The sequence below is a fragment of the Lissotriton vulgaris genome, chromosome 1_1, assembly GCF_964263255.1.
Source record: "Lissotriton vulgaris chromosome 1_1, aLisVul1.2, whole genome shotgun sequence".
Classification (NCBI taxonomy): Eukaryota; Metazoa; Chordata; class Amphibia; order Caudata; family Salamandridae; genus Lissotriton; species Lissotriton vulgaris.
In genome coordinates this window covers 324,673,442-324,700,312 of record NC_141685.1, presented here as the reverse complement: position 1 = coordinate 324,700,312, position 26,871 = coordinate 324,673,442, and the positions used below count along the sequence as shown (strand labels likewise).

Below are 26,871 nucleotides of genomic sequence, written 5' to 3'. Positions count from 1 at the left end.
CCAAAGCTACGAGATCAGTTCACAACGAAAACTGTTAGCAACAGCGCACCACATTAAGAGTAACGATTAACCGCTTGAACAATCTAAGACGCATTTGGAGCTAACTCAGACAGAACCCACATGGTGCGCGAGCAACGCGCCGACAGGTTTGTACCAACCCAAGTACGGCTGGGCAGTCACTTCCGGGGCATCGGATAGGGTTTTTATTCCGGGACATACTTTGGGAGAGGTTTCGTTCTAGACCAATTGCAGGTTGTTTGGGGAAGTTCTACCACCAAGACCCTCCTCTCACCTCGCAGCCTGTCAATCAGTATAAATTGCCTCGCCCTGGTAGTTAATAGTAGACAGCAAAGCAGGGCTTAGTGGCGGATTAAGAGCGGGTGATCAGAGGTGAGAGGTAAGCTCTTGGTTTGGGGGGGAATCTCCCGCCGTGCTTGAGAGTGTTGACACGTCCTTGTTACATAAGCTTTTCCGGTCTTTGATTTAATCGGATACAAGTAAAGGACCATTTGTATTTTTCGTTGGTATTTGTACAACGTAAGAGCATTCTGTTGTAGTACAGGTAATGTAATGGTATTCCATGAAAACTAGAACTAAAAGATTTCTGTATCTTTATTGCCTGGTCTGTTCTTAATTTGGCGTGTTTAAAGTGTTAGGTCGATTGTGGTTGGGTTGTTTAGTTAAAGCCTTGACTTGCCAGCTCGAAAAAGCGAACCAAATGTTACATACATTTGTGTTGAACTACAGCGTAAAGTGCGTTGGGATTTGTAGTCCTGGATCTTTCCTTTGGAGCCAGACAGACATCTGTTCACAATGATTTGCCACGGAAAAGGGCAGGAGTTAAACTATGCTGTCTTCACGGGGTGGAGCTAGGCGGGAACTCCTTTCCACCGGCCCGAATAGGAGGCGCGCTTTCATTTGCCTGTGTTGTGTAGTGTTTATATGTTTAAAGTGGCTGCGTCCACTGCTGCTACTGCCCTAGTGTATGGCTTCCTGATGTATTTGTCAGTTCTGCGTTGACTGCGTCAACCTACGCTATGCATCGATGTTATTTATCAAGAAATTAACTCATCCCCACACATACCAGTAAGCTCCTGCGGTACTTCGAACCCCCTTGGATATAGGTACCAAAATACAGTGTGCGACGTGTCTAATGGGGTCATGGGTGTCATGAGAAATGGCACACGCCCCGTCGGTCACACCGCTGATAGTTTTAGTTGCTTTCTGATAGGCAGAGGAGGAGTATGGAAGTAAATGCCACATACTACTCAGAAAACGACCATTCCAAATCCTTCACGGTTCCACCCTATGTCTGAGCCGGGGTGTCAGAGTTTAGATATGCGTGAGTTTTGTGGGAGAAAGGTATGGTTAGAGAAGGATGGGGCAGAGGGGAAAAGATTTTGAGGGATTGGGTAATACTATTACCAGTTTTCATCTTCTTATCAGCTGGTAGAAATTACCCAAAAAGGTGACTATCTTTTTAAATAACCTAATGAAAAGAACCGAAAATTAACTGGTAATGGAGGAGGGGGAAAGAAACGGTTACAAAGAAGAGAGATGGATATTTAACAAATGGGAAAGTGAAAGAAGAGTTTAGCAGGAAAATAAATAAGATTTGTAGAAAGAGGAAGAAGACTAGTGAAGAATATAGTGAAGAGAACCGTGAGGGAAGGGTATGCAGGTTTTGAAGTAGGAGAGGGATACCGGTATGACTAAAAATGTGAGCTAGTAAAGAAATGAAGGGCGAAATTGAGCACCTGGCAAGGCGAAGACGGGCGCAAAGAGGAAGTAAGAGTTAATGAAAGGGAGTAGTCTATGAAAGGGGGAGGGAACGAACTAAATATTCTGGGTAAAGAGACCATATAAGCGGCAGGTGTGACGGAGACTAACAGGATGGACAAAACAAGAGCTGCAGACTGAGAGCGGGGAATACATGAATGAGTTGTGTAGTCAATAGAAAGTTGTGCCAGAAAGGAACACATTGGCAAAACACTATGTAGTGGGTGGTAGAAAAGGATGCAAAGCCACGTGTGAACCACAGTGGCTGTGTAGTGTACAATGAAAAGGGATACAAAACCAACACTACGACACTCAATATCATGAAACCATTAACTTGGTAAAAGAAAACAAATGTAAACAAAAGTGTTATTCTGTAAACTTATATTTCAATGCATAATTTAAGGACCACCATAGACTTTTATCGTAACACCAAGCTTCATATGTTTATAGCTCTGCCAAGTTTTTAAAATTCATTCGTAGTTAATTGTTACAATACCGATTTTTCATTGCATTCTGGGATTATTAGTCTTGTTTATCTTATTAGAAAGCTGGGACACCAAGCCTCAGTTTAAAAAAACAAAACGGTACTAGAGCTGCTAGTCACTCATGCACCGGCGAAACTATGCAGCTACTAAAGCTTTTTATCAAGAACATAATTGGAACAGCAACCTTTACATTAAAGATGGAGAGATAGCCAAGGTTTGAGTAGGTTGCTGGAAGGGGAAGATCATAAAAATGAACGTGATGCATCATAACCTAAAGGGGGATGGTAGTGGCTGTTCACATGGCTCCAGTGAAGAGGACCGGAAATGGAAAACCTTATTAGAAAGGTCGGGGTGGGGGGGGGGCAGGTATTTTAGTGTGACCCTTCATGCACGATGGTAGTCGGATGGGTCTCAAATCCTATCTGTGTTAAGTTTGCAAGAACGTTACCAGCTGCTGCCTGATTTGCTGGCCTGCAATTATAAACTAGGTTCCAATATGCAGCCAAAGTAAATGAAATCGAAATATGTTAATTTTGATTTCGAGGACGACCTGGTAAATCGGCCTGATGTCACATGCTTCCTTGCAATGATCTTCTAACACGAGGTATGGGAAGAGCCTAATCAGGAGCATCATTAGAGAGCACAGCTGCTGCAAATGTACTGAATGAAGTGTTGAGTATGAAGCCATAACTAATAAACCAAAGATATTTTATTTCACTTCATACCAAATCAAAACTGTTTTCATCACAGCCCCCAGAAGGTTAAATTTTTCTTATTATTTAAAAAGTATGCTAACCTTCAGCAGTCCACTCTACTTCTGCAAGTACAAGAGTCTGGGAAGCAAATTCTGCAGGATAAAAAAAGGTGCACATATTTGAGCCTCTGTGTTTGATAGGGGCACAGTGTGGTGCTGTTGCACCACCTAGAACTGTGAGCTGGATCGGGAAGCTGGGGGGCAGCGGCATTGAAGCTGAACAGCTATTTTGAGGAAGTGGGTGCACGCCTTTCTTGCAAACACTGCACCCGCTTCATGAAGCAGTGGCTGGGAAGCACACTGCCATGCTGTTAAAAAAAAAAAAAAAAAAATCCGTGCACATATTTCAGCCTCTGGGGTTGCTGAGGACATAGTGTGTTGCAGGCACACTGCTAGGCTCGACCTAAAAAATAGAGCCAAGTCCTGTCAGCTCTCAACTGAACAGTACCTGCAGACTAGGACAACTTAGATACAAGGTATGTGTGGACCCAATAGCCAATCAGTACATGGAATTGTGCACTGCTAACATGTTTGTTACATGATCAACACTAGACGTTAGGTTGAATTCAGACTGCCCATGTAAGTAGGGGCTTATCCTTCAATGTTAGGGTCAGTTGTAGTTAACAAAATATTGAAACATAGTGGCCAGTATCAGTTTTCAGTGCTTAAGAGTAACTGACAGCCACTTAAAAGGCAACTGGAGTGGGCGGTAGATACCCCAACGTGCTGTGAGGAAGTTATTATGACATTTAGTAATTGGCTTTTGCCTATTTGACATCTCCCTAGGTATCTCCAAGTTTCATGAAACTCCACTTTGTATTCAATTTGCAACTAGCAGTGTGGTTCTGAGAACTGCAGGGCTTCATTCCTTGCTTGCCCTCAAAACCATCTGAATGTCTTCAGTGTCCTGGGTCCTTAACTATGGAATAAAGCATTCTTTATCCTGACAACAACTTTGCTTTATTGGGAAAGATCCTCTGCAACCCCACACTACATTTGGTACCAGGAGTGGGGTTGAGCAGTATGTGCAATTAATCGTTTGGGGAACCAGGACCCACCAGCAGATATCTACTACCAACTTTGTGGTATGATTCAATCAAGAAGCCTGTTTCGTGAGGTTCATGTAAATAATGAAACTTTGGCCTCAGATCTGTTTGTTACGACTGTCTCTTTCCATAACGGCCATCCACAGCATTTTTTTAAGTGTCAGTTGCCGTTATTTATTAGAATCTTCGCGTGGCAGTGACTGTTTCTTTCATGTGGCACCCGGTACCTCTGCCATTGTGACTCTTGCCAGAGCTACAAGTGAGCTGATGTATCCTGGAGCCTACAAGTCAGACGTTGGCAGCCATCAATCAGGATCTTGTAGCATGTGTAGGTGACATTTTTTTGGATTGTATCAATGCAAAGCTATACCCCTGCATTCTAACCAGGGGTTGATCATTTTTTTATTTGGACTAATGCAGCACATCTGTGAAACTGCAATGCCACAAAGGTGGTTATCTTTAATTGGGACATTGCCGAACCTTTTCTAGTCTCTAATATGGATCATCTATTTGTTCCTTTACGGGTGTTGCTGGTGGTTTTTCTTTCTTGCACTTAAGGGGAATATTCTGTTTTCCTGTTTCTATTTTGCTTAGGCAGCATTGCTGTTTTCCATTCCTGGCACTTTCACATTTGAGTCTTAATTATATTTTACTTTGCTTGATTCTTTGTGGGCAAACACACAAAGTGCCTAACCACCTACATTTAAGGAATGCCAAAAACGCTAACTGTCAAGTTCAACAAGGTACTTTTATTTATACCAATATTAATTCGTAATTAATCAAAGTTTATCAGATCATAATTAGAGGCATACAAAAACAAAGATCTACATCACATATTTACACCAAGATTGTTGCAATTGTATCAACACAAAATGTGTTCTGAACTTGTCACAAACAGTCAAAAAACAAATCAAGAGCAAATATAATACAAACAGAAAACAATTTATGCATGTGCAAAAAAAAGGGGAACAGTGATTCTATAGAAATGTAATAAATGAATAAAATATCAAAGAGTAAGAAAGGAGGAGACAAGACAATTTATGGCTGTTATTGTAACCAGCAAATGCTGGTATGGAGGATTAAATCGTGGTTACTCCTTTTTAACAAGCCAACGCGTTTCGAATCCAGGTATTGGTTTCCCGGAATCTCATCAGGGCGCTGTCAATCAGTCTGTGGGGGGACAATGGAAAGGGGGGAAAAAGGAATTTCAGTCTATCGAACTCTAGGCTCGCCTCGCTTCTAAGTGACACTCAGGACAATTAGTAGACCTACCAAAGTTTGAGAAGAAGCGACTTCGTGGGACAAAGAATTGGCACGCAGGATATGAGCGTGCTGCAGCCTTCTTAGTTATATGTAAGCTTCTCGTTGTACTACCAAGGCGATGGGTGGAAGGGGAGGGGGGGCCACCTAAAAATGAATAAAGCGGTAAGGAAAAATGCCCTCGTAAAACCGTGGTGCAAACTGACTAAAAGTGAATCCTAAATGGAGGTACCTTCAACTGGTTAATTTAAGGAAGCAGGCGTCTGCCGCCGTCGTGTCTGACGGATGTCACAAGGACGACGGGGTGTGTGCGCTAGAAGGACAAGGGGGATATGTAAGTGCGGTTTCTTGGGTGATCGCTATTTACTAACAAGGAATTTTATGTAACATACCTTTTTATTGGCGCTTGTTATTAACTGGAACTTCTTATTTTCTTCTACTCGCGTTAAAGTTTGCCATTTCTAAAGGGGCGTGAAAGCATCCGCTGTAAAGATAGCGGAACGGGTTAGTTTAAGGTTCTAGAAACCAAGAGTTTGTGTTCAATGCATGGAAAAGACCGCCAGCACAACATACCTGTGTGCTCCCTTGTCCTCGCCTACGGCGTTCTGCAGTGAATCCAAAATGGATGCCGAGTGTGTACCTGGTTATGTCCCAGCGCTACTGGGCCTGTGCATTATGGGATGCGTAGTTCTAAAATTGTCCTTGTGCATCCGATTGGAAAATTGCAAAATTAAAATGCGGAATGGATCTTAGGGCAAAAGAATACGAAAATAATTGTAATTTGCAAGAAGAACATGGGGGTGGCGCCCCGTTTCAAAAATAATTTTTTAAGGAGTCTGGGGAAGACTGAGACGGGCAGAGCAGTCACGGGCGCTACTTGACGCACAAAGCAACATGGGGTTATAGTCTTGCGGTCTCAGATAAGCTATTTAGCCCTTTCTGCACACTGTTAAACTTAAGAATTAAATATGCTTCCTTTTTTAGAAGCATTCTGTCCACGTCCGCATTACGATGTAATGATCGTAGGGTGTACAGAACTGTCCACCTCAGGTCATTTTCCTCATGTTTAGCCGCCAAATAGTGTTCAACCATTGGTGCATTCAATACTTTGTTTATAATCCTTGACCTATATTGGCAGATGCGGGTATTAACTTGCTGCCTTGTTTTGCTGATATAGATTTTATCGCAAGGGCATTGGACCATGTAGACCACATTCTTGGTCTTTCAATTGGAGAATTCGGAATCTTTCCATCTGGTCTCCATGTTGGAACTCGTCCCCTTCGATCGTGTTTGGACACACCACACAGGTACCACACTTGTGGTGCCCTGTGATAGGTTTAAGATTCCATTGGGTCAGCAAGTCGTTTTTCTTATTTGGTAGAGATGCATCTGCCCTCATGATTTGTTGGCCTAAATTCTGTTTTTTCTTATATGCGAACAACGGTCGTGGAAAAGAGCATTCAAGGTTGTCTAACAAATGCCAGTTGTTCAACATAGCTTTTCTTAGTTTGTGAGTGTCTGGTCCAAAAGTGGTGACACAGATTAGTCTTTCAAGTGCAGGTTTGGATCGTACTTGGAGGAGGGTATCTTGGGGAGTGAAACGCCCTCTTTTCAAAGAGTGCTTCAATAATTTCTTCGGATAACCTCTTTCTTTCATTTCCTGACACAATTTCTGTGCATGGGATGTGAAGTCATCCACGTCAGAGCAGTTTCTCCGAATGCGCAATAGCTGCCCATAAGGGAGATTTGATTTCAAATTCCGAGGGTGTGCGCTCTTGTGATGCAGGATGGTGTTCTGACCATTACGGTCTATGCCAGCCTTAAAGGATAGGTGTTTGGGCAGTATGTGGATGAAAAAGAAAATGCTGTAGTCTTTGCTTTGCGCACTTTATCCACAGCGGAGGTAAACTACACCATTGAGCATGAAATTTTCTTGTGTTTGGGCAGTGGACAAATTAAAAATCTTTATAAGGAACATCTTTTGGTTTGTTCACTGAACACAAGCCATTCATAACCTGTTAAGTGGAAATGGTTTAGGAAAATCATCTGTATGTGTAGTTGGATTGCTTTCGAAACTTAAGCAATTCCACTAGGTGATGTTAAATGTGTTGTTGTAATGTTGGATGTTATGGCTGCATGTAGTTGTATAATTTCTGAGAGTGAATGAGTATCCGCCACTTCCAAAGATTACATTCTTCAAAAGGTTTTTCAGTACGCAAGTGTTGGGTGGCCTTCTAGTGAATTGCAATCGGAGGAATGGCACAGTTTTGTACACATTGTTGCATAACTGTCATGTGAAGGTCAGCTTTGTATGCGTGGAAACTTGTTTGTACTACCTTCTACACAACATGAGTGTATTACTACCATTGCTCACAATGGCCTTTTAGGCATATCTGAGAGTTGGAAAAGATTGAAGCAATTCTTCTGGAGGCCAGGTATGGACAAGATGGTTTCAAACACTTATTAAAATGTCCTCCGTTTCATACAAGCATTGGGCAACTGCCTCCAAACGGCTTGATCCTGTTACCCATTTGCAAGTGCCTCTTTAGTCTAGCTTCAAATGGCCTAGTTAAGAGAGCTAATCACGTTCTTAAGGAGGGCATACACAGTGCTTTCTGCTCACTTGGATGTTTCTAAGGTTTTAGAAGATCAGGTTGGGAGTTACTTGACAACACCTCATTCCACTTCAGGAATCTCTCCTTTCAGAAGCCTAAGAGGTAGAGAAGCTAGGACCAAACTCATTCCAAGATGGTTGCAGCTGGCTTCAGCATTCATATTTCCAGGCAATGGGAGTAGGTTACATGATTACGTCCTCAGAGTGTTGATTAAACAGAACAAACTGGAGGGGTATGATTTTAGACACCATGAGCATGTGGTTGAGATTCAAGCAAATGATTTTGTTTTGATGAAGAAACCCAATAGAGGCTTAAAGGTTGAATCCAAATTCACTTTACTTGTATTGATCACTAACCGGCAACGCTGTATTGATCATTAACAGGCAAAGCTTCAGTGTTCCTACAGGGCAAGGGTTGGTGTAACAAGGATAGTTTGGTTCACATTTCAGATGTGCTGGCTGAAATATACAAACCTACATGCAGGAGTGACGTTGAGAATGACCCCATGTGGTCCACTGATGTAGTGAATCTGCAAAAGGAAACGTCTTCTAGTATCAATTTGAGTAACACTTGGGATATTTCTGGTTCTATACACACTAAAGGATCTGCTTCAAAGCGTTGGTCACTAATTTTGGTGTAAATGATTCTCTTCCATTCAATCAAGAAGTTTGTAATCCAGTAAAAACCAATGTATAAAGTAACTTAACTACCCGCAGCTCCAGATCTGTCAAATTGCCTGCTGACCTGAAGGATTTTTAATCTTACTAAGGAGTTCTTATTTTTTATTAATCATTAGTACAAGTAGTTCTTGTTTTGTAATGGGGGTGGGTGTTATGTTATGTGTACTCTTGTGCATTACTATATTTAACCATTCTTATTTATTTCTAGTTGTCTTTCTTTAAACTCCACTTTGTATTCTGTTCGGAACTTACAGGGTGAGTCTGAAGTGCAAGAATTCATTCCTTGCTTGTCGTCAACCTTCTGGATGTCTCCAGTGTTGTGGGTCCTTACCTATGGAATAAAGTAGTCTTCATCATGACGAGATAGTTGTGATTTATTGGGAACGATCCTCCACAATCTGATGCTGTTTAGTGGGATCCAAGTAATTTGCTGAAAAGTATTTACTGTCTGCCTCTCGCAGAAGCTGCCCGATTCGTGTCGACTAGAAAGCTGCAGTGCTTGCTAGACAAGAGCATGTGATTGACTCTATCCCTGGTCATAGGAAGTGGCCTGTTAGTCAGGGGAGATAAAGTTGCTGCTGAAGTGCTGTTATGCTAGAATGTATAACCTTTCTTTATGCAATTGAAAGCTAGTCAGCCTAAAATAAATGTAAGGTGGCCCCTTCATATCCTGACTGAAGTCTGAACTTTCAACAGAAAGCAGCATCTTTCCAATTATTATAGTGTTACATAAGATATCCAGTCATGTTATGTTATACAGATTTTTATAGCGCGCAGCTGCCCCAGCGAAGGGGCGTCCCGGCGCTTTTGAGCAGGCAAATAAACACACATAACACCACACAAACTGCAGGGCCGAAGCGAGGAAGGGGGAGACTAAAAGACATTAGGGAACAAGTAAGTTTTAATGGCCCTCCTAAATGCGACCAGGTCGTCAAATGCACGGATATGGGATGGAAGAGAGTTCCAGAGTTTGGCAGCCATAACCCGGAAAGACCGACCTCCAGCTCTACACAGCTTGAACCGAGGCACTACACCAGATTTTGACAAGCAGATCTCGGGGAGCGAGAAGGGACATAGGGAATGAGAAGATTCTCAAGAATCCTGAGGAGAGGACAGCTTGAGGATCTTAAAGGAAAGACCGAGAGTTTTAAAATCAATCCTTTGCGCCATAGGCAGCCAGTGAAGAGACCGAATGGTTGCACTCACAGAGCAAAACCTCGGAAGTCCCACCAGGGCTCTGGCCGTAGCATTCTGGACGCGCTGCATCCGGGCGATTCCCGCCTGGTTCGCCCCTAACGGGAGCGAACTGGCGTAATCGAGCCGAGACAGAATAGTGGCCTGGATAACCAACTGCCTGGTAGGGGCGTCAAAGAACTTCAGAATGGGTCTCAGTCTTCGAAGAATCCCGAAGCAAGTAGCTGGGACTTTTTTAGTATGGGCGCAGAAGCTAAGGGCAGAGTCTAACCGGACCCCTAAGTTTTTTACCTCCGATACCGGAGTAGGCGTAATACTAACTCTGGAGGCCATCACTCCACATGTTACAATGCTTACCAACAACCAGTATCTCAGTCTTCTTAGCATTCAGCTGAAGACAATTGGCTGTCATCCAGGAGACCTGCTCTGAACCTGGGGCCATCAAGGTTGGACTGTCCACTCTGAACAACCGCCTGCTGCCTATCGTCAGCGTAGGAGACTATGGTCTTATCCCACTGCTTGGCGACCGCAGCCAACGGGTGAACATAAAGGTTGAAAAGTGTGGCACTTAATGCCGACCCCTGGGGCACACCCAGTTCTAATGGATAGGGTTTGGACTCAAAAGGCGGAGTGGCGACCCAGAATGAGCAATCAATCAAAGACTGGAACCATTTTAGTGCCTGGCCAGAGACACCAGCTTCTCTTAGACGTTGCAGCAGTAATAAATGCGAGACCGTGTCGAACGCGGCACTGAGGTCAAGTAGCATCATTCAGTTAGTACTTTGATTTATAGACCAGTTTGATTTTTCACAATTGTCTGAGGAAGTAGCTTGCCTTTTGGCCAAAGAATACATTATTTTATTCAGACTTTCTTTTGGCTTGGGATTACGCGTGCCACGCTTATGAGCTACAGTGTGCCTATTAAATAGACCTCTTAAAATGATGTTTGGAAAAAGCAGTGGTGAGGCCTTCCTAACTTCCCCGAAGCCTTACTGCTGGCCAGTATTTTATATTGACTGGGTATCATGTAGGTCTGGCTATCTATTGGTATAATTGTTAGTGTGATGCATAACAGTGATGTAGGGAGCGGCCTGGTAATCTCATATCCGTAGTTTAAAACTTTAGATTTTAACACAATCTCTTAAGCTGACTCAGTACATGACAGGCCGGAGTCTTTGGGGAAAGCCTAGAAAATTGGCAAATCTTTCTCACTGTACCCTTGTAGGCATTACACTGGGTAAGACGCCTGCTCTGCACTGCTTTGCTTTCTCTTGCAACACTTCCCATTCACTCTTCCTATGCAGTCCTCTCAAACCTATTCTCTGGCCTCCATTTTGTTGTGTTTTATCTAGGACCCTAATTAAATATTTCATATTTAGCAATAGCCAATGCATACCAAATGCGGCAAGGCTACTTCCTTAGACTCCTAGAAAGCACAACGAGTTCTTACAACATACCAAACCTCCAGCAACCTGGGAATTCCCCTTGCTTTAGTTTTGTCTTAGAACTCCTGCAAGCACTGAAAGAACAGTCAGTTCTTAGTGACATCTTTAATTGACGTCTTATGTCCAACCTTACGTCAAACACCACCTTCCAGGTATAAATATACAAACGTTTGCCTTAAGCAACACACAGTGGTGTGGAGCAGAGCGGCTATCTACTTATCCGAAGCCCAGCTGATGCGAGTGCCGAAGGAAGTCGTCCCTCCCATTTGACGCACTGAGAACGACGCTGTCTTTTTCTCCTGCCGAGAAAATCCAACTCCGGTGTTTCCAGTCACACTCGCGGGTCACTGGGAGATAGTCCTGAGAGCGAGATACAAGACCTCCTCCATTCTAAAAACCAAGGTACGGAGCTGATTAGATCTTTAGAGAATTCTTTGGTCCGATACTTGGCAAAAACTAACTTAACCTGCAGCCCACCTACTCCTTCCCACGTACTAGGCTTAAGTACACTGGGGTAGGCGTATTTAGAAGCACCAGTTGAGTACGTTTAGTCAAGCTTTTATCTCTGTATGTAACTGTATATATTTTATCAGTTTTAAGTATCATATGGCTCAGAAACCATATCAATTCTTTTACAGTATTATTTCGTAATACTCCTTTTACTGTATGCACTTTATAACCAGTATTGCAATCGTAGCAATTCATTTCTCTTGCTTGAGAAAGAAGACTGTTCAATAAATAACACCTTTTTATTGAAAACGCCAGTCTCTCTATTTCTCTGCACTCTGGTGAAACTAAGTATGCACAATTGACTGAGTGAAATAGATATCTATTGTTTTCACACGACTCTGGAGATATACTCCTTATTCTGGGGAAGCAAAGTTGTCATGTTTATGCGGTTGTCAGAAGCAGAATCCCTTCTTGTCTAATCAGGGAAGTTCACTCCTCCCTGTTCATTCGAGAAATTCTAGTGACCTCTGAGCTAGCTGGCAAACCTAAATCTAACATTCAATAGAGACCTAGTCGACCTCAGTCCTACGTCTAAACTATTGTTTGTTATTCCAATGCACAGAGCCTATTGGGAAAATAGGAACTACACTACAATTTATTCCTCAGTAAGCTTGGCTCTTTCCATTTGCAGAGCCAGATTGTATTCGGGTTTGTTTTTTTTCTCCACTGACCACGCTAATTTCTCGCTGCCTATGTGATTTACTTCTTTACCTTCACCACTGAATGTGAGAACGTGAGACATGCAACAGCTGGAAGTGACAGAAAAGAAATGATTAGAGGCAGGGAAGCCTGGTAACTGCAACATTTATGTGGAAATCAGCAATGCTAATTACTCATAGTGAGGTACTGTTCTAATACAATCACTGCTCAGCTTGTTTGTGTGCTGCATTAAACAGTCTGCCTTCAAATGCCACTTGGCTGAGCCACTCTTCCAGCAAAAGCTTACTCCTGTCCCAAAAATGCCCTCTGCTGCTTGCTATTCATTTTATTAACTGTAGCTGGATTACGGGTACTGATGTCACAGGCACAAAATAGTTCCTGTGGAGAGTACTTGGGTGACTATATTTTAAATGGGTTGCCTTGCACATATTCAGAAATGTTGAACAATTGATACATTGAATGTAGATCCATATATGTAGTTTGGTTCTTTCATTGCTGGTTTCACTTGAGCAAATAATAATTCCTGTGTCAATTTCCGGGAAACATTTTCAGATTACAATGAAGCCAGTTTGCTTTTACCGAAGCTGCTTGCACTTTCCTCCACGAGCTCCTCCCTCCAAGCAAGGGGGTTGTAGCTAGCACCAAGACTCTCCTGTCCCCTCCCTCTCAATACATGTATTACTTTCCCTAATGTAGAGCTCCATTTGAATGCCAAGGATGGAAATGAGTTTGGTCCAAATTTAGCATTCCAGAATGTTGTTGGCTTACAACAGTTACTATAGTTCGTATTTACGTATGATATGCATCTCTGAGTCCTGGGCAGATTGTTCTACATCCTTGTGTGGGTTTTAAGATATTTTTATGAAAGCTGTTTGACAGCAAGCAGGCCAGAGCTAGAGTAAGTAGTATGCATTGACTGACAACAGGAAAGGAGTGAAGGTAAAGTACTCAGTACAAAAATGTAATTCAACTATATGCTTTGATTGTGGAGTGAAGCTAAATGGGGAGGTTGTGTGGTTTTAGGGAATGAATGATTTTGATGTGGTATCGGATCTTGTAGGTACTGGGCATGGAGAAAATTAAGTTGGAGCCTAGGAAGTGAGTTGAGTGTTTGGTAAAAGTGGCTTGGGATACTAGACTAGCAAATGACTGGCAGGAGGGAAATTAACATGGGTCATATCCTACACATGTATGAAGTGCATGTTTGCATCAGGTCGCATATAGATATGATAGGCAGTTGTCCATCATGAAGTGGACAGCTCCTACCCAGCACATGTACAGGTGTGTAGTCCTGGATGAAACCTTTTCTGACTTTCCAGTGCAAGACTGGCTCTTAATTCTATAATGCACAATGTGCATGCCTGCTCTCGGACTGTTCTGGTTAACTTCATAATTTTTAGCTGAAGTCTGAGTTTGGCTTGGAAAGATATTGATGCCTCTCATACAGTTAAAAATTAACCGTAGTGCTTGTAATCTGGCTGATGTTTAATCAAGCATGCTGAAAAGACTTTCTCTTCATTCTGTAGACCAACTGATCAGACTTCTAAAGGAGGTAACCTGCTTGACCAAGTCTTGCTTCACTTACACTTTTCATTTGCCTTCCATTTCAAATTTCAGCTGTACTGAGGTAGGAGACTTTGCAATCTTTAGGAAACTTGGTTATGTTGTAATGGGCCTGATTGGGCGTGTGAATTTTAGCTAGTGGTGAGCAGTTTGTGCACTCCATTGACCAATCCAAAAGCTATATTTCTGGCCACCTAGAAAAGTGGTTAATTTCTGTGCCATAGTATGCTTAATTGTTATCTTCGATACCAGAAGTAAATAGAAAGACATACCTTTTCAGCATGGATATTTCTGGAACCATGTTGGGCAAAACTTTTTTCAAGCAGAACATTGACTTGGTTTTCGTCCAGTCTGTGGATCTCAGTCAATACAAATATGTTGCACCGCCCCATTCAGCTGATGGTTGCGTTTTTCATATACTAGTGTTTACTGTAACGTTTTTTCTCTTCTCCTTTTGCAGGAGAAAGACTCAAGGAGATATAGGGGAGTATTGGGATGTGTACATTTTGGGCTAGAAAATCCCAGGTGTCTTTAGCAACAAAAAAAAATTCCCACATTGTTAAAAGTCTTGGAATGTTGCCGCTTTAGGTGCCTATGTCAGATTTTTAATTTTCCTCCAGTTAAATAACTGGCAACATGCATGTTTCAGGGCGCGATGATAGCTTGAAATAAAAGACAAAGCTGGGTTTTAGTGATACATTGACCCTTTGGGTCCTTCCATGCCAGCACTTTACATGTCTTGTTAATGTAAATAACTTCACCTTTGTGCTTATTTTGTTTTTGTTGTTGCTTTTTTATAGTTGAGGAATACACTGTATTGGAACGCATTGAGCTACCTTTCCACTCTGCACAGCTGCTCTAATTCCAAGACCTCCATGCAACAGAAACCAGGTAGGAGGGTTTTTTTCTCCCTAGAAAATATTAGCCAACTGCATTGTATCATGGTATTTGTATAAAGCTGCTCCTGCTAGGACTGTACTAATTAAAAGTTACCACGCTTAATAGTTGTGAAAAAGCAACCAACTTGCCTAGTTTAGCCTTTACAAAATTCTCAATTACTTTAATGTCTCGTATTTTGGTTTTATGATTAAAGTCTTCTGTTGTGGTTTTTTTCTCTTACGTTTTTTCTCTACGTAACTGGTGCAGACCCAACAGCCATGATCCCTCTTAATCTCTTAACCAGTTGCCTAAAACACTGCCATCCACATTACTTGGAAACTATACTTCTTAACACTGGAGTATTTTTGTGCTAATGCTGTAAGAATATCTGCCCTTCATAAAGATTCTGGTGTGTGTACCTTTTTGAGAGATTATAGTTCAATAGTCCTTATTACTTAGCAGTCTGTTTTGTGGCTTACAGTAAACTGTCTGTTAAACCTACAACCTTGTGTACTTGCCATCATAATAGACTGTTCAGGAGTCCAAAATCATTTTAAATCGAAAAATACTTCTTGGTGGTGTCTAGGGCAAAGTCTTAAGCATCAAAAGTTATGCCTAACTTTTTAATCCAGCTTAAGTAAATGGTAACTAATTTGAGTGTATCGTTTAAGGACCAGATTTAATGAAGTGCATTTACAAAAGTGTTGCCGAATACAGCATTTGTAATGTAGTACCATGTAGATAAAATAATTGCCTGATGTATGTGTAAGCAAATGGGTCCGTGTCTGCGTTATCCATGCCTACACACTTATTGATCTGAACTAAATGGAAAAGTGAGCCCACTTAGAGTATAAACATTCCTAGAACTATAATTTTATTTTCTACCTTTAAGGGATTTGTAATGTATTTTCATCCACAAGTAAGATTAACTTAAATGTCACTGGAGTGTAGAATTGGGTAAAGCACTCTTATAGCTGCAGAATTTCCTTGGCAAAACTGGTTGTGTACTGAATTATGCATGACCTTTACCTGCTGCTCTTACACAGGGGGTCCCAGACTGTTTAGAACATTAATTGTTAACAAACTAAAAATATTGAGAAATATCGATGTGTAACATTTTAAAATGCTTGTAAAGGTAAAAAACTGGAGGTTAACAATTATGTGGGTATTCACTTTGTAGTTGGAGCAATAACGCTCGAGTATGGTCAATTTGTTTCAATTGAAGTACTAGTGTAGTGTACTAGGGGGCAGATCACAGGCAGTTCACCTCTCCGATTTTGCTGCACCCCCCCTCCCGGTCACTTGTGGGGTTCCCCAAGGTTCCTCCCTTTCCCCTCTTCTTTTTAATCTTTACATCCGCCCCCTTATTTCTTCTCTTCTCGGTCTGGGGGTCTCTGTGTATAACTACGCAGATGACCTCCAGCTCGTCTTTGATCTATCTTCTCCTACTCACTCTCTTCCCAAGTTCAGCTCTACTCTTGTCTTTATCTCCCAATGGATGAGCTTCAATCATTTGAAGCTCAACCCTGACAAGACAGAGCTTGTTCTCACTGGTGGCCCCTCTAATCCCTGGTCCTCTGCTCATTGGCCCCTTTCCTTCGGTCCTCCCCCCTCCCCACTGTCCGGACCTTGGGTATTAAGATCAGCAATGATCTTTCTATGCATGCGCACATCAGTTCCGTCGTTTCCTCCTGCTTTCTTTCCCTCCGTCTTATTCGAAAAATTTCCCGGTTTTTTTCCGTTGATGCCCTCAAAGCCATCATTTCTGCCCTCATCACATCCCGCCTGGATTATGGTAATGGCCTGTACGTAGGCATCCCGGCCTACGAAATCCGCCGGCTCCAGGCCATCCAGAACCAGGCTGCCCGTCTTGTTTTCCGTCTTCCTAAGTTTTCCCACATCACTCCCGCCCTTAAATCCCTCCACTGGCTCCCCGTTCACTTTAGATCCCAGTTCAAACTTGCCTGCTTGGCTTTTCGGGCGCATGCCCGCTCCGCTCCTCTCTTCATTAATTCTTTAATCTCTTCTCATGCCCCTTGTCGCTCTCTTCGTTCGTCTTCCCTTTCTCTTCTTCACGTCCCCCGCTTCCGCAAATCCCGCACCGGCGGCACCCGCTTCTCGGTGCGGGCTCCCCAGATTTGGAATACTCTCCCCCTCTCCATTCGCTCCATTCCCATCTTTTCACACTTTCGCAAAGCTCTAAAAACTTTCTTCTTTCTTCAGGCTTTTCCCGACTAACTTCCCCCGGACCCCTTGGCTGACTTGGATGTGTTCCTTAGCGCCAGGAAGCCGCTTGGCCGCAGTGCGCTCTAGAAATACTTCTTTCATTTCATTTCATTTCATAGTGTGCATCTGCAAATAAAGAATTGTTAAGGGTGGGAAATATAGTGGCTTGCTATGGTCTAGCTTATTGCTTTGTCTCTTAGAAACCAAATCTTGAAAAGTTCTACACATAGGCACAATCTCCCCGCTCCCATTCCCAGCGACTACTGGAACAGATCATCAACCAGCAACTCTTGACACACCTGGATTCGAACCAGCTACTTGACTCCTCCCACTCTGGCTTCTGCAGCAATCTCTGCACCAAAACCTCCTTGATTGCGGCCACTCATCTGAACCCTCCTCAACCAAGAAGAAACTGCAGCTCTGATCCTCCTCGACCGCTTTTGACACCGTATCCCGCCACACTCTGCTCTAACTGCTACACCGCATTGGCATCCAAGGGGATGCACTCAGAAGGGAGAACTCTGAGGATCCACCTTTCACCTCTGAACCCAAAGATATCCATTGCGGTAACCCTATAGCTCATTCCTCAGCCCCATGCTCTACAACGCATATATGACCATGCTAACAAAGCCTGTCAGATCCCGCGATATCTATATAATTTCCCATGCAGACCATACACAACTAGTCTCATTACTTGCCGACCACACCACCACCAGAACCAACTTCCATAGATGCATGACCAGTGCCTTCAACTGGATGAACTGCCTGCAGCTGAACATTACAAGACCGAAGTACTGATATTTTGCAACATATGGAATGACTCCAGGGCTCTCAAAATGGTACTAGTCCTGCAGGTCTAGTACCTTCAAAAAGCTCCTTGACCTAGAAGTAACCTACTTGACCTCCATCTCTGGAAGCGGAGTATATGTGACAAGATAGCAAGATTTAAAGGCATCTTTATTGCTAATTTGCTTTGTGAGCAATAAAAAGGCCTTTAACCTTGTCACATTTGCTCTGTTTTCAAACACTGAGGACAAAAGTTAGTATGTTTTCCGACTCTCCAGAAAGGGCGAGTAGGACCTAAAAAATAGCTCAACCTCCATAAAATTTACCTCTCAAATGCGAGCGGATGAGTGGATTTGTCGACTCCTGGTGGCCATCAGACCTAGGACCCACTCACTTCAACCACACCAGAAACTTTGGAATCGTCAGGGACCAGCTCCTTATGAATTCAGATCTTGAGTCTCCTCCGGCTGCTTCCTCACTCAAGCACATTCTACGTAAGAGCTTACAGTGGTGACGACCCATATACTAGATTCACTGTGGCACATACCCTCCTCACCAGTGACTGGACTACAGCAAGGCCCTCTACGTAGGAATCTCCACACACCCCTACAAAGATCCTGGACCATACAGAACACTGCTGCTAAACTCCTCCATACTCCTGTGTTCCAGACGAGCCCACATCAAACACTACCTACGGCAACTCCACTGGATTCCCTGTACAGAAGGTGCCAAGTCAAGCTGCTGACCCACACAAGGCTGTACGCAACCAAGGATCTGCCTACATTAACTGCCTGAACTTCCACAAACCGTCTGTGCTCCGCCTCCCTTTCCCTTGCTCAAACAACCCACATCTACCAAAGCACAAGTGGACACTTCACCTCCCATATCGCAGCAAAGACCTGGAACTCCCCACGCAACTCCCAACCATCGCCTCGTGTCCAGAATTCTGAATGGCCCTCAAGACCTGCAGCTCCTGGAATTCTGAATGGCCCTCATGACCTGCAAGCGCCTGGATTTTATATTTATATCCTACTACGATGGCCTTAGAAATTGCCTGTCCTCCGGAAAGATCAGAGCAGGGGGTAATCCTCCTCTGAATCCCTTACTCACCATCACAAGTTTGCTTCACTAGCATCTCCTCTCGTGGGCATATGATAGTGAGTGGGTCATGCTCCCAAATTGAATCCAAACACAGTCCTCCGAATTAAAGGAGCCCCAACCCTACAGGGTGGCTTCAGACAATGGGCACGGAGCAGCCCATAAATCACCACCATGACCAAGCAATGAGGCCCAATTCCGTAGACGTGGAATTTATTCACAGGCACAGCAGCACACCCAGTGTTCATGTCCTTGCGTGTTTTAGCGTCCATTACAGCCTTGGTCACAGGTGAGAACATTTGAAAATGCAAAGTGCATGTTTAAAAGCTTTAGGTCACATGACTTGCTTTAAAATACATTTCCCATCGTGCATTGTAAGTGTTTAAGTTCAGGCAATGTTTGCAAATACTCATTTAAGTAAATGTTATTAATAAATTCATTTTAGCAAGTTTGCTTGGTGAGGAAGGGATTCGGAGGATTACCCCCTGCTCTGATCTTTCCGGAGGACAGGCAATTTCTAAGGCCATCGTAGTATGAGAGCACTACACAAGTATGCGAACTCGCATGACTGCGTGAGTAAAGATTCCACTCTAATCAGCGCATTTAACATTTACTTAAATGAGGATTTGCAGATTAATTATGGTTTATTTTAGATTGGACCTATGCCGATCTACGGCATTAATCCATGTATTTACAGTTTTATGTGGTATATGTGGTTCAGACATGCCAACCCTCCCGATTCAGGCGTGAGACTACCGATTTAAAGGCTAGTCTCCCGCCTCTCAATTCCTACAAACAAAAACCAGATTCCTCGGGGGTTCCAGCTGACAGGGCTTGGTATTGTGTAAAGTGCTAATTCTTCCAACAAAGAGTGGTGATGCAGGGGCTCTCGAAGGGGTGAAAAACCAACAAAGCGTCATTAGCAAGGGAATCGTCTTTTAAAGACATGCGAAGTACTGGGGGGTGGGGGGATCTTGAACACCGATGAAGGCTTGACTAAAACACGTTTGTTCGCTTCAAAATAAACTAAGCCTGTTGTGAAAAGCTCCCCCGTGAGTGCGTTTTATTTTTTTTCTTTCCGAAATTGAGCCTGAGACGTTGCGGCTGTCCACGGCCACTAAATGCACCCACCTGTGAGTGCACCGGATGAGAAGTGGAGAGACGAGCAGTAATTAATATAATCACACTTTTGTTTGTGAATTTAAATAATATATAATTTGCTGTATACATGTATTTTGAGATAAACATTGTTAGAAATTACTTAAGCTGAGATCCCCTGCATCAGTTAGTGTTCCCAGAAGTCAAATGTTAACAGCCACTGATCTGAGGCCCACCATAGTGAATATTAACCATAGTCAAACCATGCATTCACATTGTACCTTAAATGGTAATTAAACTAACTATTCCAGGTGATGATCAATATTCAAGGTCTCTGCTACTTGCACCTTTTTAAACTGAAGGTTAGTTTACGTAACTAAGTATTAAGAACAGCCTTGGAACGGCTAATTGAGTGGTTTTCATACCATGAGTGCAAAAGACTGCTGTTCTATGTTGTAAATGAGTGCAAAAGACTGTTGTAAGACCAATCTACCAAGATCCATATCTGGTATTGCAGGAAGGCCCCTCTAATAAACAATGAGCAGCAGACAACAGAACTTGGTGGCAGTATGAAACGCCTACATAAAGAAATGCAGTGGCCTCACATTCTCATCTGGCTTTACAGAAGACCTATTGAGAAATTGCCTTCTTGGTATAACTCTAAACTATGCACTTTACACGTGGCTCCAGTGGTGTGAAAGAATTAAATTAAGGCCTGCTGAGAACCTAGCAACCAAAATATAAGGTCATTCCTGAGAAATAAGCTTTAAACTGCACAACAAGCATATATTTTGCCCATGGTTAAGTCGTACATGTTACTGGGTCTGCATCTTTCACTGCAAGCAGAAGCTCTTCGAAGGAAAAATCTCTTAAAATAAATCCATACTCCATTTCGAGCCAAATGTAGTTACTATTTCACTCAATTTGCCCACAGAAAATACAATTTAGTGGCATAGCTATCGTTAACCACAAATGACTCCATTTCTTTTAATTTGAATTGTGGAAGTGAAGGTGTTTCGTAAAACTGGTCATGTTGCTTAAACTGTGGTTTTTACATTAAGTTGATCAACTGTTAAATTTCAAGGGCACATCAACTGTTAAATTTCAAGGGCACTGTACAATCCAATTTTAAGAGCTCTTATGAGACTGAGAGGCTCGTCCTTGGCCCGGAAAAATCACACGATCCTCTCCACAGGGCTTTCTTTCTCTAGCTTAAGATTTTGGAGAAGGTCATGGCCTGTCACTTAAAGTATGTTTTTGTATTAACAGCTGTTGAAGTCCTCTAGCTGGATTCAGGCTGTATCATAAGTGAGTTCATGCTGGTTTTGATTGACTTGTTAACTGCACCAGCCATGGTTAACTTTTCACTTCTTGTCTTGGAACGTTGTTTTTTTAAAGTTTTTTTTTTTATGTAGGTTTGCGCACTATACATGTTGTCTTTATATTCACTATTTATGTATTTGTATTTTTATCTCCCCGAGGAAGCTCAGTGTGGAAGCGAAAACACATTGGCTGATTTCTGATTCAACTGGTTTTAAATTGAAACCATTTGACTTAATAAAGACTTTCATACATTTTCTGTCTTTTGGACTTTATAAGTTGTGCACCCCCATTATTATTCGAGACACACATACTGATTTCAACTTGCTGCTTTGCAGGCTCAGGTGAGTGGCTAAGTCAGTGATGGCAATTAAACTTAGCATCTTTTGTGTGATCAAAACAAACCTGCTTAGCTTGGTCCATTTGGAATGGAAGTTTCATGTTTAATACTCTTAGTACCTCCCAGTTCACGTTTCCTCTTCTATGTTTTCATAGAACAGTGGTTTTGTGTCATGCAGGGCAAGTCACATTAACGTTCCTATGCAGATTAAGTATTACTGGTGAGGGCTGAGACTGCTTAGATTAATCTGAAGAGTAGGACGGGGGTTACCTTCTAGATGATAAAAAGCAGTCCTAAATTTAATGGGGCAAAGACGGGTGCTCCTGTTGGGCTCATGCCACAATGGTTGGATGAATGGTGCTCCAGTAAAACCTCCTGAGCTGTTTGGCGTTATAGCCACTTGTGAAACCAGGAAAAGATCTTGGTATATGGGCCACTAACCTTAGTGCCTACATAAGTGTTTCCCTTTTTGGATTACATGACTGAAGCAGTCTATAGTCTAAATCCATTAGACTAGGCCATACTGAAGGATTGTGCAGTAGCTACACAAGAAAGCTGCCTAACTCCTCTTCTCCAGGTACCTCTGAGCTTTTACACGGAAGTGTGGACCTATTGTCTTGTTGCTGCCTGGAGGTCCGAGGTGGTAATGGAGTGGCGGGTGAGTTAGGTTCCCCCCCCAGGTCATCCTGCATCTTCACGGAGTCCTTTAGTGCCGCCCCACCATTTTCGTTACTGTTCTCTTAACCCCCAATTCCCCCCCCCCCCCCCCCCCCCCCCCCCCCCCCACCCTATTGAAAGCCACAGGGCTTTGTACGACAAAACAGCACTCTGCACTCTGCACCCTGCCGCCCCAGTGCAGCTTAAGTCCAGGAGCTTTGCTCCCACAACCCAGTGGCCTGCTCGTCAGTAGCCACCAACTGTCTGCCCCCTATTCCCCCATTGGATAACATTGTGCCTCAGCACTGCACCCGGCCGCCCTAGTGCCGCTGAATGTAACTAGAGTGCACCCTTGACCCTGTGGGACCCCTGAGTCTACCCCCAGAACCTCAGCTCCCACTATCGAATACGTACCTCCAAAACCGATAACACTATTCTCCTCATTAGGATAACATTGACTGTTTTTCTGTGAAAGTTTCCAAGTGTGGAGTGTGAAAACCTAAAATTGTAATGTTTAACAAAAACTATTTTACTTACCTGTTAACAGGAAACGTCTCAGAGTAGTATCCAGGTATACTACTCTGTATAAGAAAAGTAATCTCGAAGGTAACTTACCGGTAATCTTAATGAAAATCCCATTCATAGTGTATGTCTGTATTCTGAAAAGCATTTCATGATCCGTAACACTGCAGTAAATATACAAATTGTACCACAGTCTGGATTGCAAATGTACTTAAATTACAGTAAAGTACTTATTTACCTGTGCCAGGCTTGCTTGGCTCCATGAAATAAAATGACTAAAGAATATTTTTATACAAATACTATTGGTTCAGTCTTTAAGAATGTGAATTCATTTGCTGACTTGAGTGTGTACAACAAATGCTTAACGCTCTCCTCTGATACTGCCTTACTGCTCGACCACACTACCACAAATAGAGAGTGGTGCTAACTAACTTTTCCTCTGCCTACCTTTGGGGTTCCACTGGACTCTGTGCACACTACCTCACTATGATATAGTATATACAGAGCCAGCTTCCTTCACAAGTGCTTTCTAAAAGTTTGAGTATTAAATGTATAGTAACTACATAGCTTTAGTGTTAGAAGTAGTAGTGCTCATTACTAGTACACAAAGTGGCTGTCTGTATGAGAGTGCGTGTCTGATTTGCTGTGTGGGAATGGCTGTGTGAGTGTGGCTTTATGGGTGTGTGAGGGGAGTAGATGTGAGTGGCATGTTATGGGGGTGTGTGTGTGGATGGGTGCCTAAGTGGTGTATGGGTGACTGGCGGTGACTGAGTAAGCAATCGGCTGTCTCAGTGACTGGCTCAGTGTGTACATGTGTTGGTATCTGTGGGTGTGAGTAACTTTATGGGTGAGTGTAGGTGCAAGTGGCTGTACGGGTGACTGACTTGTATGGGTGGGTATGTTAGGGTCTGTATGTCTGACTGGATGTGTGAGTGGCTGTATTAGTGAGTTGCTGTTTGGGTAAGTCAGTGGCTAGGTGAGTACTTGTATGGGTTTGTGAGTGCTGAATAGGTGCGAGTTGTTCTGTGGATGATGTCCTGATTAACGTGAGGTCATAAGCAGTGCATTGTGTGGGCGGAAGTCATATTTGGCTCTGTTAACTAATAACTGCTGAATTTCACTCTATCTGGGCTTAACCAGAACATTCCTTTTAAACTTTGTCTTTTTAATTAAATTTATTTTATTTCCTAATTGTAACCTTTAAGAAGTGCATTAGTGTCTCAGCGGAGTATGTGTGCGAGTGTCTGAGTGGGTTTGCTATTGCCTCCATAAGTGTGCCGGTCCACGTGTCACAGCAGCGGCCTGACAGGCAAGTTGCTGCTGCTTTTTTTTTGGTTTGTTTTTTTAAAACATTTAGCTTTCAGTAGAAATACAAGCATGGTCCTACAACCGCGGGGGCTGGCCGCTAGACAAATTTATATTTGTTAATATCACAATACGACACAGCTCATCAGCCGACCACCCAAAGGTCTGGCAGCGATTCAGAGTAAAGCTTTTATTGGAATGCATAGTCAAGAATTCAGGATAGGACAGAGGTTTAATTTTATATTATATAAGAGAGGATCAGGAGCCATACAATCAAACGGAAGAAGCGGGGGGGGCAGGGTAAAAACCAGGATATACATGTAATGACCACTATAATGGAAATTTGGTGCCAGAGCATATAGGTCGATACAAAAGAACACACAATATAAATTTCCATGTTTGCGCCAATACTCAAGGCCTGCCCACCCACAAATCAAGATATCGTGAAAGCGAAAGCACGAAGTACAAGCATACGATAAGAATCCGAATGATTCGTAGTTATACTGACCCTACAAAAAGAAAGAAAGAAGGCCATAGAAAATAAAAAAGGCAAAATAAACCCCCTTCAGCCCCCCACCCTGCACCCCTGCAAATGGCTACAGCCTAACCCCACTAGCAGCGTTTCTGTTGCCCTTCACAACTAAAACCCCAAAGGTAGGAAAAAGAAGAGCGGAGGAGGGGCTATTCATGTGGGCTCCCAGCCCCTTTAAACCCCCCCGCCTGAAACAGCCACCCCCTATCAGTAAAAGATAACCTTATGACAGCAATGTAGAGAAATTAGAGGGTACCGTGAGTCTCCGCCCAGCCTCTTAGAGCAAACAGTTACAGGTCCAACACTTGTAAAAGCCATGCCAACCCATCCCGATCATCTTAACCTTGGCCCTTCCGAACAAACACAAACCCCTTCCAGCGAGACCCAGAGGCACACAAAGAAGCAATAGAGAAGAGTAGTCAGCAGAAATCAGCCCATGGCTACCAGCAGGCAGTGAGTCCTCAAGAACCGTAGATGCAGACTAACTCTCCCTCCGAGATGAACAGTCCTAATTTGTCTTGAACAGGAGTCGTAGCGTCGCCAGGAAAGGAGAACATGACCACAAAGGAGATGGAAAGTCAGACAAAAGTCTCCGGGAGGGGAACGCCTGACGATATCTTCAAAGTCTACCAGGGCACCATCCGATGATTCCATTACTTGTTTCTTCATGGGGTCCTCGCACTGAGTCAAAATGGCCGCGTTTGGAATGGCTGCAGAATCCTCTTTCAACAATAAGGCCGGGCCCGGTTCCACCTGGAGAATTTCAGATAGGAGCGAGTCCAACTTTCTCAGCAAAGTATCCACATGTGAGCGGAATGCCCAAAGTTCTGCCAGTATTAACCGCAGCGATGGTTCATGCACCGTTCGATCCATAATCTCATGTTCGGTATCAATCACGATCACCTCCCCGGGTGATTCTGGCACCCACGGGAGGGATAGACAGGATCTCGAACGTGCAATTGCGAAGGGTGACAAGTCTTTGTTCGCAACCACGGTCGACCCAGTTAAGGCCGCAGGCCAGTGACCCCGAACCCTGACGGGAGCAAATCGGGTCTGGGGCCCCCCACCCGCAGTCAGCAGCACGCAGACTCACTTCTCCGTCGATACTCCAGATTTTAAGAAAGCAGAAGCCTGGAATCAGTGTGTGGAAATTGGCAACTTAAATAATACATTCTGATACTGGAGACGAATACAATCCGTCCCCTGCCAGTGGGTGTCTCTGCCCTGGTCTCCTCTGAAAGCAGGAAGAAGTTTTGTATGGAGACAGAAGCCGATATTGCAGTGGTTAGTGGCCTCTAAGCTCCCGCATTAGATTTGGGCTTGGTAACTGTAACAGTACTAGACCAAAGGAAAATACATCAAACGAGAGTCACCCGCTATACGCTAAATCTGGCAGCTAATTTAACATCTGCTCCACAAAACTCGCTGAATAAAACCCCATCCATTTCTCCATCTATAATTCAGGCTAAGCTTACCTCACATAAAGGGAAGGGGGCGCATTCTAGAGCAGATTTGCACTGATCTAGATAACCGACCTCCCAATAACAACGGCATTGCGAGCCTTCCGACTAATGTACTTTTATACGAAGTGCTGCCCCACCTTCGGAGCCAACGTGCAGAGTAATGTTTACTTCACGCAGCAATACGAAATCTACATGAAAGACCAACATGAACAAATCACCTAGGGGGTTAATATCCCTTAGACCAAACCTTCACTATTAGTTAGGTCTACAGAACATTCTTTGTAGACAGTCCCCCGCGCTACGAAGAGCCCTGTCACGGCCTACACACATGGCAGCTGCTGATTGGCCGCCTGAGACTAGCCCTCCCGCAACCAGTATCTAGCGGCAGCACCGCAAGCACCGCATCTCCACAACCTCGGAGGACGCGACACCAGTGGTCCGCTGGAGTTCCCCACAAGGTATGAGATCGTAACGAGTTGTCCATTACTTAGCCTCTCACTCAATCAGTAACCAGCATTATTATCAGATGCACGGCATTAGTTTACTAATTTTACCCGCAGAATTAGAATGGGTATACTAATTGTGCCGATACGACGGTGACAATTGCAGCTCCTGCTGGCCTTCACTATGTAAACCAAGCTCAAACGATAATCA

General features: G+C 43.4%; 1 protein-coding gene across 6 annotated transcripts in view; it reads left to right on the top strand.

Annotated features, from left to right (window-relative positions):
• The first annotated feature begins 328 nt into the window (after positions 1-328).
• Positions 329-26,871, top strand: part of MKNK1 (MAPK interacting serine/threonine kinase 1) — a 237,830-nt gene continuing 211,287 nt past the window's right edge. The window contains exons 1-3 of one of the 6 annotated variants that reach the window (XM_086952372.1): positions 343-390; positions 13,955-13,980; positions 14,792-14,882. In XM_086952372.1, the coding sequence (XP_086808498.1) occupies positions 14,867-14,882 (16 nt within the window). In that variant the 5' untranslated portion in view covers positions 343-390; positions 13,955-13,980; positions 14,792-14,866. Of the gene's footprint in view, positions 398-13,954; positions 14,056-14,791; positions 14,883-26,871 lie in introns of all 6 variants that reach the window. The other 5 variants (XM_086952371.1, XM_086952368.1, XM_086952370.1 and 2 more) reach the window with 5 other exon arrangements.